An 18,480-nucleotide genomic window follows, 5' to 3' on the forward strand; every position below is an offset into this window, starting at 1 on the left:
CTTCACCTAATAAAATAAAGCTTAAAGGTTTGCAATAAAATTTCAACGTGGGATCGGAGAACCAGAGGGCAAGGAAAAAAACCCTAAGAAATACTCCTGAAGAGACGATGCATTTCCCGGGCAAGTTCAGGGACGGCAGGCGCTCGTTCCCCCGCGTAAGCTCTGTACCTATGCAGGTGGGCGGGTCCGGCTGCCAGAAGAAGCGGCCGTCCAGCTGCACACAGGTGATCTTCTCCTGTCCTTGCAGCTGATAGCCGGGGTCGCACTGGAAGGTGACGGTGTCTCCGGGCTCTCTGCTGTCCCCGTAGCGGGTGCCGTTTTGCGGGGTGCCTGGGTCATTGCAGGTGGACGCTACTGAGGCTACGAGAGAAGACAACGACAGGTCACGGGACTGGGAACGTGGCGGGCACAGGCTCGTGGGTGTAGGGCACCCTCGGTTGGCATCCCGAGTCACCTGTCCCCACAGGAGCCCGTGGAAACAGTTTACGTTGTCCCCAAGCACACGCGCACTAATGGACACCCGATTGCCCCTACTTTGAACAGATTCTGGCAAAATCTTGTTGAAAATGCCACTGATGATGGGACAGACCGAGAACTGCCTCATGCTGAAGCTGTAACCCCCCCACCCCACCCCCCACACACTCCCCTGAGGTCTTTTGTTAGAATTATTTCATGAAAACATGTAGCGCGACTTAAATGACTTAATTAAAGCCCAATGTCCATTCGATGTCATACACTCACGAAGCTCACGTTGTGTAATAGACAGAAACGCTGACTCTGTGAACCCAGCTGACATCGGCGACGTGAAACGGGAGCCGCGGTGAACGGTCCCGAGTGCGCAGAGGGGACGCGCGTTCGCTTGTACGTCTCCAAGGTCATTGGAAATTACCAGTAAGTCGACCACCGAGGCCTAGCTGGATGGCAACAAACCCCAAACTCCGACCTGACCTATCCTTTCAGAATTACGAGATAAAAATAAAAAGATGCCTGGGTTATCTAGATTAAGTTTAAAACGCAGTAAGAAGAGTTCAGGGGGAAAAACAGCTTCAGACAAAGCAGGGGCTGTGCCGCGGCTGGGTCTCGGAAGGAACGTTTCATTTCCCTCGGGTTACGACTTGCAGGAGGCCGTTCCCGTTGGAGGCCGTGAAGCTCCTTTAGAGACGAGTGTCCCAGCCCCCAACCGCAGACATTACTCTGGGGTCAGAAATTGCTTTCCCGCCTCCAGGGCCAGGGGAGTGGAGACGGGATGTGTGCGCGTTTCTGCTCAGGGCTGTTCCTTTAGCGGCCACGTCGCACCTTCTTCTCATTTTTCTCTAAAATATTTTTTCTCCAAATGGGATTCTGGTGACTCTGAGCCTCCGCACTTCCCGCCATAAAAGAGGAAACAGGATTCTGGCCGCACTGGGCTTGTCCCTCTGTTACCTGAGAAAGGAGGCTGGTCCCAGCTGATGGACACTGTGGTTTTCAATGTCCCACAGGGGCTCCCTGGGCTACTGTGAATCATGATGACACTTCCCGGGGGCCCGTGGGGTCTGGCATCATCCCAGTGCTTGTCCCTCCAAATCAAGGACCATCCGGCTCCGGGGGAGCAGCCGAAACCCTAACGCACGAGCGAGGACGTGACTTTGACAGTCACGGGGCCGTGACACCCAGGCCCTGCCCGGTGAGAACCTGCGGCGGACGCAGGCTCTCCCGTCAGGTGAACTCACGGTTGGCACGGGGACCCTGTGGAATACATTTTAATTATATCGCACGTTGTGCTCTGTTTACATCCCACTAAACCAAAATGTAAGAATCCAGCCATGTTCTATTATTAAATGCACAAAGTCCTCCTTGAATTTTCTGAAACATTTAAAAATATATTGACCGAGTTATTAGTTCTTGGATTAAATATTTGCTTAGTGAACATTTACGATTTTAAAACATTTTTCTGAAAAGATGCTCTGCCCATTTGGTTTAGATCCTGACGCCGAGCAGGGACCTGCCCGTGGAAGACGGTCGCTAGCAGTCAGAGCTCTGCTCTGAGGTTTTAATGCTTCGGTGGCTGAAAAAGCTCAGAAAACACAGTGAAACCTGACCTCACGTGCTGGGCGTGTCCACTCCAGCCTGGTCTCCAGACTAAGGAAAGTGGACCCAGATTTTACAAAAGTTCACCCGATTTGGGCTCAGCATTTCTCCCTTGGTTTCGGAAACTGTCCAAGTGTTTCAGTAACTGGGACGTCACGTTTGCTGAGACCGAGGCTCTCGCAGAGCAGAGCCGGTGTCTGCGGGCGTCACAGGGGGACACAGTGTCCCGGAGCCACCTGCGTCTTTCAGAAGCAACGCGTGTGCTGGCTCCACGGCTGCACCCGAGAAACAGCCACCACCCGTCTCACAGCTCACGCGGAAACCAGCACACGGCCAATCGCGTCCATAAATACGCAAGGCAAGACTGCAAAACCTAAAATATATACATATATATTTATATTTAAAATATATATATGTATATATATGTGTGTATATACATATATATACGTATATATATAATCTCTGGGGTTTAGGGCTTGGCAGGGACTTCCTAGACACGAAAGCAAAGCACGACCCATAAAAGCGATTATTGGTCAATCAGACCTCATCCACATTTAAAACCTTTGCTCGGTGAGAGACCCAGACAAGAACATGGATGGACGGGACAGGCCGGGAGGAAGCGTTTGAGAGCCACATAACTGACGAGGCCCAGTGTCTAAACTATATCAAGGCTCAAGATGCCAAAAGAAATCAAATCAGAAAGCGTTCAAAGGACACGAGGCAGTGTTTTCCTCAAGAGGCTGCTCAGACGGCAAATTAGCGCAGGAGCCGGGGCTCGCGATCCGTCAGCGGTCGGGGACCCGCGGCGACCGGGCTGCCCAGCCGGCGGCACAGCCGGCCCTGCACCCGGAGCCAGGGCGTCGGGTCACGGCGACGACTGGGGAGGCCGGCCACCGACCCTGCCGCCAGGTGGGCGTGGGCACCAAACCCACGCGCTCGGTGACCGTCCGACCCAGAAGGGGCACTTCGGGGCGTCTGTCCCGGAAACGCAGAAACGTATGTTCGCACGTGAAGCTGTACAGGACTCGCAACAGACCCAACGAGAAACAGCCGGGGGGCCCCTCCGGGTCGGCGGCTGACCAGGGCCACGTCCATCCCACGACCGCGCTCACAACGTGCGGGAACGAACGACAGGCACAGGGGACCCGCTGCGCCTGCGGGTGACAGAGGCTCGCCCAAGGGCTGAGGGAGGGGCCCGCGGCCGCCGGGGGCGGGAGGGGCCTGGGGGGTCCGGGGGGACCACCCGGGGGCTGCTGGGAGGTGGGTGCTCTGCGGGTTACGGCACCGATGCCGGTCGGGCTGCGAGGAGCAGTTTGCCAGATGTCACCCGGGGCGGCCACGTGAAGGGCCACAGGGTCTCTGCTTTTCTTCCAGTTACTGCTAAAGGAAGGTGTCAGTCACAGAGGACACTGTGTCCACGCAGCACAGACCCCGGAGGCTGATGTGTCACACACTCCGCCTCCTGCGTCCGCACAGCACCCGGGGCCCCCACCCAGGGACTCGAGGAGATTTTCACCACCCCCCCCCCCGTATATCTAAAGAAAAAGTCAAATCAGAAACCTCGCCCTCGCCCTCCGAGGATCTTTCCTGAGCACCCAGGTCCATCAGCGGTCACCACGGAAGGGGCTCGGCCTCCGAGGGGCACAGCAGTGAAACTCGGGGCGTCGGCTCGGACGGACCCCAGTGCAGGAAATCGGGACCCTCGGCCTTTTCGCTGCATGGCCTGCCCGCCCACCCCTCCTTTACTGATAAATGATGATGGAGAATTTCGAGGCTACAGAAACCTCGGCGGCTGCAGCAAAGCCAGGGAGCGACGCCGTCCCGAGGAGGTGACGCGTGTTATTTACTGTCCTTCTGTTTCTGCGTCACACGGGCCCCCCTCCGCCTCCTGCCCACCGGGGGCCGGGGCCCTCGCCCGGCGTCGTCTGAGCCGAGTGGCGAGAGGCGAGGCCAAGGGGAGGGAACGTCTAATCTGAGAACCGCTCACAAACCACCCGGCGCCCGGCACAGCCCGGAGCCCACGCACCTCGAGGCCGGAGGACAGTGGGGGGCCCTTGTCCTGGGGAAGATACAGCGAAGCGCCCGTGTCCCTCCTCCCAAAGTGGTTCCCACCGCGCCGTGCGGGCGGGGGGCTGTTACGTCCTAATTTAATACAGTGACCGTGGAAATCGTCGTAACAGAGTCTAATGCACTTGCTCCTGTTTGCAGAGCTGGTGTGTGGGGTGGGTGGGGTTGCTTTTGAGATTTGACAGAATCGCAGGGTCACCGCCAGGCTTGTGGGGAGGCTGGGGAGCCCCGGAGAGGAGCCCGGACACGGCCCAGGGGTCATCGCACCACTCGGCGCCCTGTCTCCCACCCCACGCCGAGCCTGGCGATGGACGGAAGGTCAGCCTCAGGCACTGAGAGGTCGAGACAGAACCCACACTCCTGAGGCTCCGTCCGGGTGAGGTTTTCCCAAATTCAGCCAAGCGAAGTTTTTATATTTGCCTTTTTTTTTTTTTTTTTTATTTCTACAGAGTTTCAAAGACAACTTGTGGAAACCTGTCCATCAAAAGAAGCTCAAGTCAGTTTACAGTTTGAAGTTACACTGGCCGAGCGTATCCCCAACCCGGGGTTTTCTAACTGGGGGGGCAGGATCGCGCCCGGGGCCTAAGGGGAACCCAGGAAAGCGCCAACGTTCAACCACCTGGACCCACAGCACTGAGGGCCTCACGCGGTTCCGTCCAGAACACGTGAAAAAAGCGAGTTAAGAATTAAGCAAGTTTCGTTTCTGTAGGAAATTTAACAGGCGTGCGCGCATCATTTCTAAACTTTGGCATATTAACTATACAAGGATTAAGATATGTTCTCAAGTAACTACACTGAGGGGCTCTTTTTAAACCCAAGCTAGGAAGGTGCCTTTTAAAAAGAGAGAATCATCATGAAATATGGGAAAACCAGTGGCTGCTGAGTTCCACGGGAATTTTTTAAAACAAACATTTTAAAAAGCCGGGAACAAACCCAAACCTGCTCTTAGCACACGACCAGCTCGTGGTGTCACCCAGGGGAGCTGGAATCATCCACACAAACCTGGGCGCAGACGTTTGTTTAATAATAATTAATAATAATTATTAATTAATAATCGTCAAAACCTGGAAGCGGCCGAGCTTTGGCAACTATGGAGCAGCGTCCCTGTGGCCACCCAGGTGCCCGTCAACTCAGCTGATGAAGGACCGTAAGGGCTCGTTGCTCAGCTGGAAGGAAGGAGCTAGAAGCCAGGAGACGGCGGGGAGGAACCTGCCAGCACGTGACCAGGTGACAGAGCCAACGTGGGGGCCACAGGCTGTGCGACTCCAGCTCTGTGACTTCCTGGGGGAGACGGAACTGGGGGGACAGTGAAACACCAGTGGACCGAACCGGCGGCACCCAGAGGGGGGGGGTCTACCCTGGGTGGTTCCTGACGGTGGACACAGGTCGTCACACATCCGCCCAGACCCTCAGGGTGCAGAACGCGGAGGGACCCCGACGTCACCGGCAGACTCCGGGGGGGGATGTGTCCGTGCAGGTCCACGGTGGTGACGAATGTCCCACCCGGTGGGTGCTGGGGGGAGGCCGCGTGGGGGGCAGGGGTGCTTGGGGATCTCTCTGCCCTGCTCTCGATGCTGTTTGAAGCACAAACTGCTCTAAAGTCTCTTTAGGAATGGACAGGAGCGTGCAGGGCGGGCGGGGGAGAGAAACAGCCTCTCACAGCGTCATCGACTTTTTCCTGCGCCCAGCAGGGCCGGGACGTCAGACGTCTACCTGCTCTCGCAGCATCTCTAGAGCAAAGGGCTTTTTTATTTCACAAAAAGAGCAAAACTGGTATAATCATAGAATGCAGGACATTCCCCCCGGAGCGAACTCCCCGAACGCCCGGCCACACGCAGGCGCTATTCCGCGAGGCCCGCAGACGCCGCCTCGAGACGCGGGGGCCCGAGGTGAGAGCCCTGCCGACTGCAACCCGGCTCTGGGGGCCTTCAGCTGCCCCAGTTCATTTCCCCGCGTGAATCCCAACCACGGCCCCCCAGGGACCTGCCAGGGGACAGAGGGCGCTGGGTATGTTTACGTGCAGGTTCCGCTGGTTTTACCACGACGGCCGACCCTGCGAGCTACGGAACCGAACTGAATGGCGTCTGCGTGGGGCCCTGGAGCTGCTCAGAATGTCTCTCCCGCCTCCTCGGGAACCTGTTCATCACGACGCCCCCACGGCAGAGGTGGGAGGTGAGCTCAGGGGACGACGGAGCCAGTGTCCCAGGGGGGTCCCGGGGGGCCTGCGGGGACGGTCCTGAAACCTGGGCCCCCAGGAGGGTGAACCGGGCTCTTCTGTGCAGAGAAGTGGGGCTGGAGGAAGCAGGGGTCCCAGCCGCCTGGCTACGCCGGGGCCTGGCCTCTCAGCACCGGGGGAGCCGGCACCGGGCGGCTGTGGGCAGCACCGAAGGCCAACCTGCTGTCACAGAGACACCGCACCCGGTTACACACACACACGCGGCGTGTCCCCAAAACTGTGGACACACTTAACAGCTGGTAGCTCCATTTTGAAAATGAAATGTATTTTAATAAACATTGCCTTTGTAATTATTCAGAGTGTGTGTACATGTTTGGGAGATTATATATGTATATAATGGACTGCCTTAGTTATAGATATAGTCATATAACGACGAAGTTATATATATAGTCATATAACGAAGTTATATATATAGTCATATAACTAAGGCAGTCCACTGCCTGTCTGAAAAAGCAGGATTTTGCCCTGGCTGGTTTGGCTCAGTGGTTGGAGCGCTGGGACTTGGACTGAAGGGTCCCAGGTTCGATTCCAGCCAAGGGCGTGTACCTGGGTTGCAGGCTCAATCCCTGGCCCTGGTCAGGGCACCTGTGGGAGGCAACCCATCGATGTGTCTCTTTCACAGGGATGTCCCCCCACCCCGAAAAGTAATGAAAAAAATATCCTCGGGTGAGTATTAAAAAATAAAAATAAGTAAAAAATAAATAAAAAAGCAGGATTTCCTAAGACAAAATATTCTCTGTGATGCGCTCCCCAAACTCCATTCTGTGCCCAGCGCAAGTGAGCCCCGTGGAGGAGAGGCAAGAACACCGGGGACGGTCCCCGCAGGGAGGGCGGGGGGGGGGCACTCACTGGAGAACTGCACGGAGAAGCCGGACTTGCTGATGAAGAAGTCGCTGTCGAACTGCAGGGTGAGGGAGCTGAAGGTGCTGTGGATGTCCTCGGGCAGCGCCGAGCCGCTCCACTCCTTCAGCAGGATGGCGCTGTCCACGGGGCCGTCCCACACCTTCAGGATGTCGTGGTTGGTCTCCGTGTCGAACACGATGAAGTGGAGGCTGCGGGGAGAGCACAGCTGCTGGTCACTGGGAACGTCCCCTCCCGTCCCCAGGGAGCATCTAGGCACCGGGGACGCACACAGCTCACTCCGTTCCCCTGGAACCCTGGTCCCTGGCAGGCGCGGGGCAGGGGCCGGGCAGAGAGGACCCGTGTCTGCCGCGGACGCACAGAGCCCGCTGAGCGATCTGCTGAGCTATTTTTAAAGGATTAAACAACCCCTCCTGTGCATACGCCAAGGACCAAGGACGGTGGGAGGCTCTGCGAGGCCGGCCCAGCGGGTTCCAGGCGGGGTCGGCGCTGTTCTCCCAGCGCCCACGAGGGGGCAGCGTCGGCGCCAGGAGACCGGGCCAAGCGGAGCCGGCGCAGCGGGCGGCCGCCCACCTGCCCCGGGTGATCCGCGCTCCTCTCATCCGATGTCCTATTTGTTCCCACGAATTGTATCTTTGGAAAAATGCATTATCCGAAAGACCAGCACAAAGGCAGAACCGTACGCTATCAACTCCTTCCTTTATAAAATCTAAAATACCTCTAACACAAAGGCAGAGGCGTGTAATATAAGCTCCCTCCTTTATAAAGTTTAAAGCGCTTTTATTGGATTTGCAGATATTTTCCAGAACAACCTGCACATCTCCGTCTGAGGAGATCACTGTCGGAGGCGGCAGCGGGGTTTCGGTCCTTTTTGCAGCAATTCAAACGGATCCAAGAGGAGCCGAAATGTCAACAAAAATCGGGCTTTCCCGAGCGTGGTGATGTATAGTTTCTTTTATTTTTTGCTCCATGCGCAAAATTGAAAGGGAGATTAAAAAATCAGACGAGATGACATAAAAACACCACGCACAGAACTTAATCATTTATTTTGTGTGTATTATACACTCAGTACTATCTCTCTCACCCTGCACAGAGTATAAAATATAGTTTATTTTTGAATATGTTTTTATTGATTTCAGAGAGAGGAAAGGAGAGGGAGAGAGAGAAACATCGATGGGCTGCCTCCTGCGCCCATCCTACGGGGATCGAGCCCACAACCCGGGGATCGAACCAGCGACCTCCGGTTCATGGTCGACGCTCAACCCCTGAGATGCCAGCTGGGCCGAAGTTTATTACAAAATGTCCAACATAAAATATTTCTACTCCACAGAAAAGCACAGGACATGGCAGGCTCCTGGTGCCCACCACCCCGTGTCAACGTTCTGCTGTTTGCCTCAGGCCTTTTTACAGAATAAAATCTTATAGACAGAGTCACACGTCCCCTCCCCACTTAGTCACGTGTGCTCCTGTCACCCACGCTCTGAAGCTGAGGGGCACTGTTCCGTTTATAGCCCACGGTCTTCATAGCTGTGGGCACATACCTGTCCCCAAACCGCGGGCAGGCCCCTGGGTGTACCAATAACCGCCTCACAGATGCCACCGGCGATGCACTCGTAGCATTGTCACGTTGCTTTTTACGCTCGGCATTAAGTGAAATTCCTCTGCACTGGGAAATGTCATTTTCAGACACAAATAGAAAATGAAATAAAAAGACCATTTACGCTGTCATCAGAAAGCACGCTGGGGCCGGGAGTAAGCCCGGGATGGGCGAGGCCTCCGCACAGAAAGCCACACGCAAACGGTGACAAATTGTGTGGATCTCAATGAGCGGGACAAGGCGCCTGGCAGGGACCCGGAAAGCAGCGTCGGTGATGCGGGTTTTCCTTAAGTTCATCGGTCACCGACTGTGAGTGTAATAGAGACCCTGCCCTTCATTTCCTTTACGGAAAGTAACAGGTGTTCGTAAAATCTACACAGAGGGTCAGGGACCGTCATGGCCATTTGATGAAAAGGAACAAAGGAGAGCCCCGGCTGGTGTGGCTCAGCGGTTGAGGGTCGACCCGTGAACCAGGAGGTCAGGGTTGGATCCCGGGTCGGGGCACAGGCCCGGGTGGCCGCCTCGATCCCCAGCGGGGGGCCTGCAGGGGGCAGCCGGTCAGTGACTCTCATCATTGATGTTTCTCTCTCTCTCCCTCTCCCTTCCTCTCTTAATAAAATTAATAAAAGCATATTCTAGGGTGAGAATTATAAAAAATAGACAAATAAATCAAATTATATATATTTGAGTTCGCATAGAGAAAAAAAAAAATATATTCAGATTTTCAGCCGCAGTTGTCTTTTGTGTCTAGGACTCCAGCAAACTGCCTTTCAGGCTTTTAATTTACCTGCAACACCTTTCTAGTATCTAAAAAAGAAGGGGGGGGATAAAGATTACGCTGGGTGCCATGCCCGTGAACTGAATTTAATCCGTACACACTCTTTTAAAGTTGGCAAGTGATCAGCTTTTTTTATAGAATGATTTATATTAAGGTACACAAAAATATTTTAACCACTTGACCCAGCAAAGAATTTCCTAGGAATTTATTCTAAGGTATTAATGATAAAAATAAGCAAAGGTTTACTTATAATACTGTTTGCCATATGATTATGCATAATATCAGGAATTAGAAATAATTAACTCACAAGACAGACCCTGTGTAATTACACACCCGCAGTGCAGTGGGTGGGCCGTGCGTCAGCAAGCCGACAGTGACATCTCGGCTGCGGCCAATGAATGATTTTTAAAATACCTTTAAAAAATGTCTATATATGCACTTATTTAATAGCCATGTAAAATTAATATATATATATTTAAATATATCTTTACTGATTTCAGAGAGAGGGAAGGAAAGGGAGAGAGAGAGAAACCTCAAGGATGAGAGTCACTGACCGGCTGCCTCCTGCTCGCCCCTGACTGGGGACCGAGCCCGCAACCCGGGCCTGTGCCCTGACCGGGAATCGAACCCCGATCACCTGGATCCTAGGTCGACGCTCAACCGCTGAGCCACGCCCGGCCGGGCTAAAATCAATAAGTTTAACAGAGAAACTTGAACCTGCCTGTTAGAGGGGGAAGGGTGGATGGCGGACGGGAGACCACCCTGCGGGGCAGTCGGTGGCCCGATGCTGAGGGTGTGGACGCGGGCGTGTCAGCTGGGATGGGGCAGAGGAGTCAGAAGAAGAGGGACTGGGAAGTGAGGGCCGTGTGAGCGTGGGAGGGGCAGCGGGGGGTGTGGGGGGGCCCTGCGTCTCCTGGTGCTGACGGCACAGGGTCAGGCCCCAGCTGAGAAGGGAGCTGTGGGGCCAGCGCCGAGCCCAGGGAAGACAGCAGGTGCTTGTGGGAGGCGCAATCGGGGTGGCGCTTTCGTTGAGGGCCTGACGTTTTAACTGAGTCCTGGAACAGGAGAAGCACCCGCAGGCGCAGGCGAGGCAGCCGGGAGAGACGGGAGCTGGGGGGGGGGGCTGGGCTCCGGCAGCGAGAGGTCTGTCCTCCGAGCTGCAGTGCGGGGCCCAGGTGAGCGCCCGAGAGAAACCTGCACAGGGTGGGGGCCGGGTGCTCGGGGTGCCGCCCAGGTGAGGGAGCTCAGCCTGCGGACCAGCAGGGGTTCCCCAGGCCCAGCAGGTGGGGAATGGATTTGGAAAGGTCAGGGGGATAAAGTGACCTCAGAGGGAGGCAGGTGGAGCCAGGGCCTGGACGCGGCAGGGGGAGAAAGGACAGGTAAGCGTGAGGTGGCTTCTGCACCGGACGGACTGTTCTCACTGCCTTTTGTAGAGAAACTTCCTGCAGTCAACCCGACAAGACCGTGAGGCGCAGGACAGCCCCTGACGTTTCTAAGTTGGGGAAACACTGGAGACTGGGGAAGGAGACACGGGAGGAGTAAAATTAATACTGAAAAGTAAAGCCTTTCAGGAGGGAGACGGGCGTTATCAGCACGATCCGCCGTCCCCCGTAATTCTGTTTCAGTGCGATTCGAACGCACCTCCCCGATGAGCCCTGACCCTGCGCTTGCACCTTTGCAGCCGGTCCCCCTTTTGAGTGTCCACTTTTATAAAATGCTAGCTGGGTTTATCCCTAGAGACGGGGAGGGGACAGTGCTGTCTGCCTGTGAACGGAAGTGACCGTGACGGGGCTTTGGAGGAGAACAGGACCTTGGCCGGGGCCCGAGATGAGCCTCGTGACAGGCACGGTAACTTGGCCCGTGGACGCAGGCCCGTGGACGCAGGAGAAGTCGGTGTCCACAGGGTTTCTCACCGGTCACCCTTGACGGTGAGCGCAGTGGCAATCGTGTTGTTGGGGGACTGGTGCTGGTTAAATCATTCCAGGTCTCTTGCTCAGGGCGCTAAGGGGCTGGTTAGGGACCCTGCACCCAGCGGAGGCTCCCGGGCCCCCCCACAGGGCCTGGAGTCCAGCCGTGGACTCTGGGCAGGCAGCCTGGTGCCCCTGCTCTTCCGCTGGGGGCTGGACTTCCCTCCACAGTAACTCCCCGGTATTGTCCGCAAGAAGACAGGGGACACCCCAGTGGGGTCTCAGTAGGACAGGAGAAGGCCGGGGCTGTGGTTCCTGGCCAGGCCTGTCGGTTACGTCAGCAAAGGGCTCCCACCCCTGCTCCGGCACCCATAGGAGGCTCAACACGGAGACAGGAGACAATGTTTGATAAAGGAACAGCGTTTCCTCCAGTCTCACTCCTGTAGGGACCTTGAAGTCTGGTCAAAAGTAAATTAAAATATTCCTAGATCTCTGAGCCAGACCTCAGCATAATCTCTCTGAAGTCCCCCAAAACAGACCCGGGCACATCAGAGGGACACTCGGACCACAGCCCACAGGCTGCTTTCTGTAAAACCCTGCAGAGGGACACTTTTGACCATCACGACCATTTGTGATGCCCCCGCAATGTTTTAATGCAGCGGGAACTCTTCCAAAAGGCCCCCTCAGCTGCACCTCCGATGCCAGTTCCTGACAACAGTGTGAGCGTAGGTAGCTAGACATTAACAAAGGAGAAGCGAGAAAACTGGATGAGCTCAATTAGGCCGGAGCTACAGCTTCCCACACTCCAGGGGACAGCAGGTGCCCCCAAGGGTGTGAACATCCCTCCAGGACCAGCTTTCCACTCTCCTCGAGGTCAATGGGCCGCTACCCGGGGTTGCAGGGGGAGATAAAACAGCAAAGGGGAAATTCCTCTGCTGGGGAAGCTCAGCAGGAGCCAAGACGGGACCATAAGGGGAAGAACCTGGCCTGGGAAAGGGTCCGATTGGATGGGGGAGGGCCCAGCGCAAGCCTGCAAAGAGCCAGGAAGGAGGTTGGTTCATTTAGAAGCCAGTTTGCCCAGCTGGCATGGCTCAGTGGTTGAGAGTCGACCTATGAGGTCGAAGTTCAATTCCCAGTCAGGGCACACGCCTGGGTTGTGGGCTTGATCCCCAGTGTCATTGGTTGGCGCTCAGGAGGCAGCCCGTCGATGACTCTCTCTCATCACTGAAGTTTCTCTCTCCCTCTCCCTGCCTCTCTCTGAAATCAATGAAGAAAGAAAGAAAGAAAGAAAGAAAGAAAGAAAGAAAGAAAGAAAGAAAGAAAGAAAGAAAGAAAGAAAGAAAGAAAGAAAGAAAGAAAGAAAGAAAGAAGCCAGCGCTTTCCGAAGCCAAGCCTGAGACAACAGAATCGGAACCTAACGAAGACCCCTCTGGGCAGCAGCGTTCGCGGGTCGCCGGTGTGGCCCTGGCGGCGGAGCGTGCCCAAGCGCGGGCTCAGCGTGGCCTGGGTGTGGCAGCGCAGCCGGGGGCAGAGGCCGAGCTGGACAAAGCTTTGGCGTGGACAGAACTGACCTACGAAAGCGCCCCATGCCCTGCAGATGCCAGGCCAATGGCACAGAATTCCTGGGCCCCGGTCCTTCCTCTGGGCTTGGTAAAGACAAGGCTGGACCTTCCACAGCGGGATGGAGCTGAGCCACCTGGTCATGGGTGAGACACGGGGCACCTGTGGACGGTCCCTTATTTCTACTCTAACCCATCTGACCACTACCCCCCACCCTCCCAGGCCTGGATCCCCGACAGACACGCTTTTCTCGTGACTCCGTGGAAGAGCCCGACTGCCAGCGGCTACACTAGGAACAGAAGTACCTTCAAAGTCAGTTTTCCGGACAATTACACCTGCAGAGAAGCAATTAAAACCAAGGAACAATATGCACCTACGATTACGGAAAATGGCCGTCACTTTTTGTTATAAATTACAGCTGTGCTCGCAGCGTGCTACTGGGGCTCAGAGAAATGTCTACATATAACTCCTAACACGGCTAAATTTGTCGCATCAGACTTTTAATTAAATTCTGCTCAGGTAACTGCTTTATAGCCTATATGCTGAAATTACAAACTCTTCCAGACCCAAGTGCCCTGTAACAACTATTTCAGGGTCTTCTATTACCTCAAATAAATAGTTGTAGCAAAACAATCAGAAACTGCTCTGGGCCTCCATGAAATCAAAGTCAGCCGGTGGCAGTGAGCAGAAATGCAGGACCTAGTCTTTCCCCATTTCAAAGATCCTGTTTGTTGCTCATTTTTTGGAGTAAAAAACATGTAGGGTGAAAAAATAATCAGCCCTGGATGGTGTGGCTCCGCTGGTTGGTGTCCTGGGCGTCAAAAGGTCGCCGGTTCGATTCCCGGGTTTCGGGCTTGATCCCCAGCAGGGGGCGAGCAGGAGGCAGCCAGTCGATGTTTCTCTCTCTCCCTCTCCCTTCCTCTCTCTGAAATCAATAAAAATGTATTCTTAAAAAATCACAGGAGTGTATGATAATGAATTTTGTTTAGATTAAATCACAGGAGTGTATGATAATGAATTTTGTTTAGATTAAGGATTATTTGACACTAATCCCTGGACTCAAGATTATATTGACTGATTCCTCATTTTCACGTAAACAGTGAAGCATCGCATTAGCCATGAGATGACCTACACTCACAGCCTGGCTGACAATTATCAACGCTGGGGCCAGACCCCATTTTTCTGAGTATTAGTAGCATTTTAAGCCTAAAATAACATATTATTTACTTTTCAGTATTTTTTTTTTTTTTTTTCCAAACCAACGTATCAAAAAATAGTATATGTTTCTTTAAAGAGGAGACATCACTAGGAACATTTGGGGGTAAGTTACTTGTCAGTGTAAGGTTCTTACCAGAAAGGACTTTATGCCTTAAATTAAGATCTGATTACAAATCTGGTCGACTCTCACATGGGAAGATCTGCCACAGAAGGAAAGAAAAAGTCCCAGGAGAGGAAACTGGTGAAGTCGCGTCATTTTTTCCTAGAATGCTAATCGTTAAACACCAAAGTCAGTTCTTGACACAAAAGTTAAGAACTTTTTGGTTCATTCTTTATTAATCTCTTTTCTTATTGAAAAGTCAATGACGTATTGAATTCGCCTGCAAAGAGGGAGCCTGGCTTGGTCTGTACTCAGTGCTCACTCCCAGGTCAGAGCGCATCCTGGAGAGCTCGTCAGACACAGACCTGAGACCCTCCTGGAGGGAAATCCACCTGCCGAGCCAAGGTCCTTTCCTGAGTCAGAGATGGTCCCTGTTTTTTTTTTTTTTTAATGTGTTTCTATTGATTTCAGAGAGAAGAAGGGGAAGGGAGGGAGGGAAACATCAGTGACGAGGGTCATTGACCGGCTGCCTCCTGCTCGCCCCCTGCTGGGGATCGAGGAGCCCGCAACTCAGGCGTTGCTCCAACCGGGAATCAAACCGTGACCTCCAGGTTCATAGGTCAACACTCAAACACTGAGCCACGCTAGCTGGGCGATTCCTAGGATTTTTAAAAAAATCAGCAGCAGTGTAATGGCTTTTCTGTTACTCAGACAAAGCCTCTGGGAATTTGAAGTTAAGAACCAATATTTAATTTTATTTAGTTCAATGAAAATCGACTGCATTGATTTTCATGAAGAATACTGAATCTTAAATTCTATTACTCAACTATGCCTAACATTTGTCCCAAAAGACCTATAAATGTATAAATGATTGTTTACATTAATCAACGACGCAGTACATTTTAAGAGTCAATATAAAATACAGTTTTGTAATATATGTTTTGAGTTCCTGTCCTGCTCCTTGTGGGTAGTGAGCATGTTCCGTAGGTTTGAGAGAGATCATGTTTGTGCCACGTCTGCTTAACTCGATTCAAAGGTGTTCACGGGATCGGGCTAGAAGGTGAATGGCAGGGAGGATGGCTGCCCTGAGAGGGGGCCCGCGCGTCGCGGGACAGAGCCCGCACCTCCTCGCTCCAGCCTTCCCTCTTCACTTTTACTAAGTTATAAGATGCGGCCTGATGAGTCTGTACCTGTTGAACTCTAGTAAGTTTGCTGGATGCCTCGTGAATGAGAAAAGTGCCCGAGTGTGAACGTTTCCATCGCCCACCTGCCCCGAACAGGGCGCCTGGCTCCCGCCTCTCGCTTCCTTCCACCTTCATGTCTAAGGGGGGGGGGTGGCCTGGCCGGACCATCCGGTCTCCGTGGGGCAGTGACATGGGGCAGGGGTACAAGGACCCCAGACAAGGGGACTAGGGCTGTCATGGGTGGGGAGGCAGAGCTTAAAAATAATGTGGAGAGATTCACGAGCACCTACGATGAAAGAGAAAGGCATTGGGCGGAGAAGGGACCCGGGGAGTGTTGCCGAGGGCCCTGCGCTCGCTTCCAGCTCATCAGGGACTGTACTTGGAGAACAGCTCACTTGGAAATGACCATTTGCTCCATGGACTGTGGATTCTGACACAGCCTCCAGACTGGCCCATGAGAACTTACTGTGAAAACACGACTGTTGTTGGTTTACTTAGTTGTTTAACAAACTAACCACAATAACTCAGAACTATCCATTGAAATAGAAACTCTCTTAAAACAGGTGCACAGTTTTTAATGATTTTCTGTTATGTGCACCGTCAGACTGGACGGCGTTCCTGGTCCACCCCACACTGACTCGTGTTCCACAGAGGAGCCCATGGCCCTCCCAGCCTGTATGCGGGTCCCTTCCAGTGGGGCTCTGTTTTCTCCCATTAAGGGAGGATTATATTTCTCCAAACTGTTATCTTACTTTGAGGTCTGCTTTGGCAAAGGGCACATTAGCAAATGTAATGCAGGTGGAGGTTTGAAAAGCGTGTGGTCTCCTGCCGCAGAGACCGTCCAAGGTGACCAGCCTACTGAAGGGATGGAAACCTGGGGTAGAGAGGCCCTGCCTTCCCAACCATCCCGCTGAGGCCCCCCCGCCTGAGTGAGGCCACCTGGACCACCCAGCCAAGCTCACCCAGATCAGAGCAGCCCAGACCACGTCCCACATCATGAGCACATCAATAATTATTTAAGCAACTAAGTTTGGGGGCCCGTTTGTTATGCAGCAAAAGCTAACTGATACACTTTCTGCTATGTTTTGTTATACATGGTTAACACACATTGTCAAAGAAACACCAGAGTTGGCATGTGAGCCACCGGGCAATTTACCCCCACAGCACACCTTCTGCATCTCAGAAACCTCCATGTAACCAGGGATGCCGAGGGAGAGACTGTTGCTCCACTGGAGCAAAATCAGACACGCACCTGATGGTCTTCCCGGGGTCGGCCTCGATGACCCACGTGCAGTGCAGGTTGTTGTCATAGGGAGCTGGGTAGCCAGGGGACAGCAGGCGCCCCGAGGTGGCCGCGTGGACCCGCCCACCACACTCTGCTGCAAGAGACACAGAACATGGGGAGGTCACTCCAGGGGTCACGGGTTTTATTTAGGTACAAAAAAAATCCCCATTGTGTCTGTGTTATATCCATAAAAATCACAGCCACCTCTGTCCCTGTCATTTGTTTTCTTTACTTGTTCCCAAGCATCACCCTGTGGGAAGGCACTGTCTTCATGTAATGAAAGTTGAGAGTATAAAACAATGAATCACCCCTGTTATAATTCTAATAATTCTCTGCATATAGTCTCAATAAAATAGTACTAGAAAATCTTTCTTTTTTTTAAAAAAAAAAGTTTTTATTGATTTTAGAGAAAGAGGAAAGGAGAGGGAGAGAGAGAGAAACGTTGGTCGGCTGCCTCCTGCAGGCGCCCACTGGGATCCAGCCCACGGCCCAGGGGGGTGCCCTGACCTGACCGGGAATCACACCGGCACCTCCTGGTGCCTGGGACTATCCCAACCGCTGAGCCACACCGGCCAGGGCAAAGTCCGTCTTTCATGCCTAAGAAAACCTACACCAAGGCTAGGAACGCAGAAAGCCACGGTGAGGACAGCAGTCGGACAGCAGGGTCCCCCGACCGCAGCTGGGCCCCACTCACCCACGCAGGACGGCAAGGGCTTGTCCCACACCCTCCGGTCGCCGCTCAGGCAGGTGAGTGTGCCGCTCCCGTGCATGGCGTAGCCGGGGTTACAGCTGAACAGGACGGCTGTGTCCGCAAAGTGGCCGTCGTCCCGGATCCGGTAGCCGTAGCTGGGCACCCCGGGGTCCTCGCACTTCACCAGGTCAAAGCCTGCGAGGAAGGGAGGGAGAGTGAGTGGCAGCCCCGCGGCACGTGTCCCAGGGTTAACGCCACTGAAAGAGACCACGGTGTCCAGTGTCCCTGCAACGTGGAAAGAACAGACACTCGTGAATCTTTTTAGAAAGGGGGACGTCAATGTGGGTCTTGAGCGGTTTACTTGTTAACCATTCGGTGTCCCCTGAGGGGTGACACTTTCTTTGTTCCTTCTGTTTACGTGCTGAAGAGGACTTTTCCCCAAAGAGTTCCAAGTCGCCACCTGCCGAGCCACGTCTCCAGCCAGCATGCTGGGTTCTCCAGAAGCCTCGGAGCCGTTCCCGCCTCTGCCTCCCTGTGCCACGTCCGGGACCTTCCAGAGGAGGCTTCCCTAGAGATTCCTCCCGGGCGCCCTCCGCCCTCCCTGAATTTCCCATGATGGGTGTGTTTCTAGTTTTACGTGTTTCCTGGGGAATTATTTACCACTCGGTCCGAGTGCTCGCCTCCTTCAAGGCAGGGATGTTGCTGGGCCACCCGGTGAGGCTGCCGGTCCAAACGGAAACGGTGAAGCAGGCTCACGTCGCTGTTTCACTGACTCTCATTGTAATTCCTGTTTGTTAGTAAGTGCCTTCGATTCAAACAAGCTATTATGCTTCTAATGACTTTCAAGTGTTATTAAAACATGACATTCACTGCTTGCCTACACATTCTAAAAAAATCAGCAAACTGGCTTTCAAAATCATGAAAATAAA

The 18,480-nt window shown here is 53.8% G+C and overlaps 1 protein-coding gene across 1 annotated transcript in view; it reads right to left on the bottom strand.

The window, feature by feature from the left end:
* CSMD1 (CUB and Sushi multiple domains 1) overlaps positions 1 to 18,480 on the bottom strand; it is a 193,176-nt gene that overhangs the window by 127,660 nt on the left and 47,036 nt on the right. Inside the window, exons 13-16 of the mRNA XM_087815024.1 lie at positions 17,555 to 17,746; positions 16,828 to 16,954; positions 7,220 to 7,422; positions 169 to 360 (exon numbers count right to left, since the gene is read on the bottom strand). Of these exons, the coding sequence (XP_087671150.1) occupies positions 169 to 360; positions 7,220 to 7,422; positions 16,828 to 16,954; positions 17,555 to 17,746 (714 nt within the window). The remainder of the gene's footprint in view (positions 1 to 168; positions 361 to 7,219; positions 7,423 to 16,827; positions 16,955 to 17,554; positions 17,747 to 18,480) is intronic.

This window comes from Miniopterus natalensis, chromosome 2 (genome assembly GCF_054644295.1).
Source record: "Miniopterus natalensis isolate mMinNat1 chromosome 2, mMinNat1.hap1, whole genome shotgun sequence".
In the NCBI taxonomy this organism is placed as follows: domain Eukaryota; kingdom Metazoa; phylum Chordata; class Mammalia; order Chiroptera; family Miniopteridae; genus Miniopterus; species Miniopterus natalensis.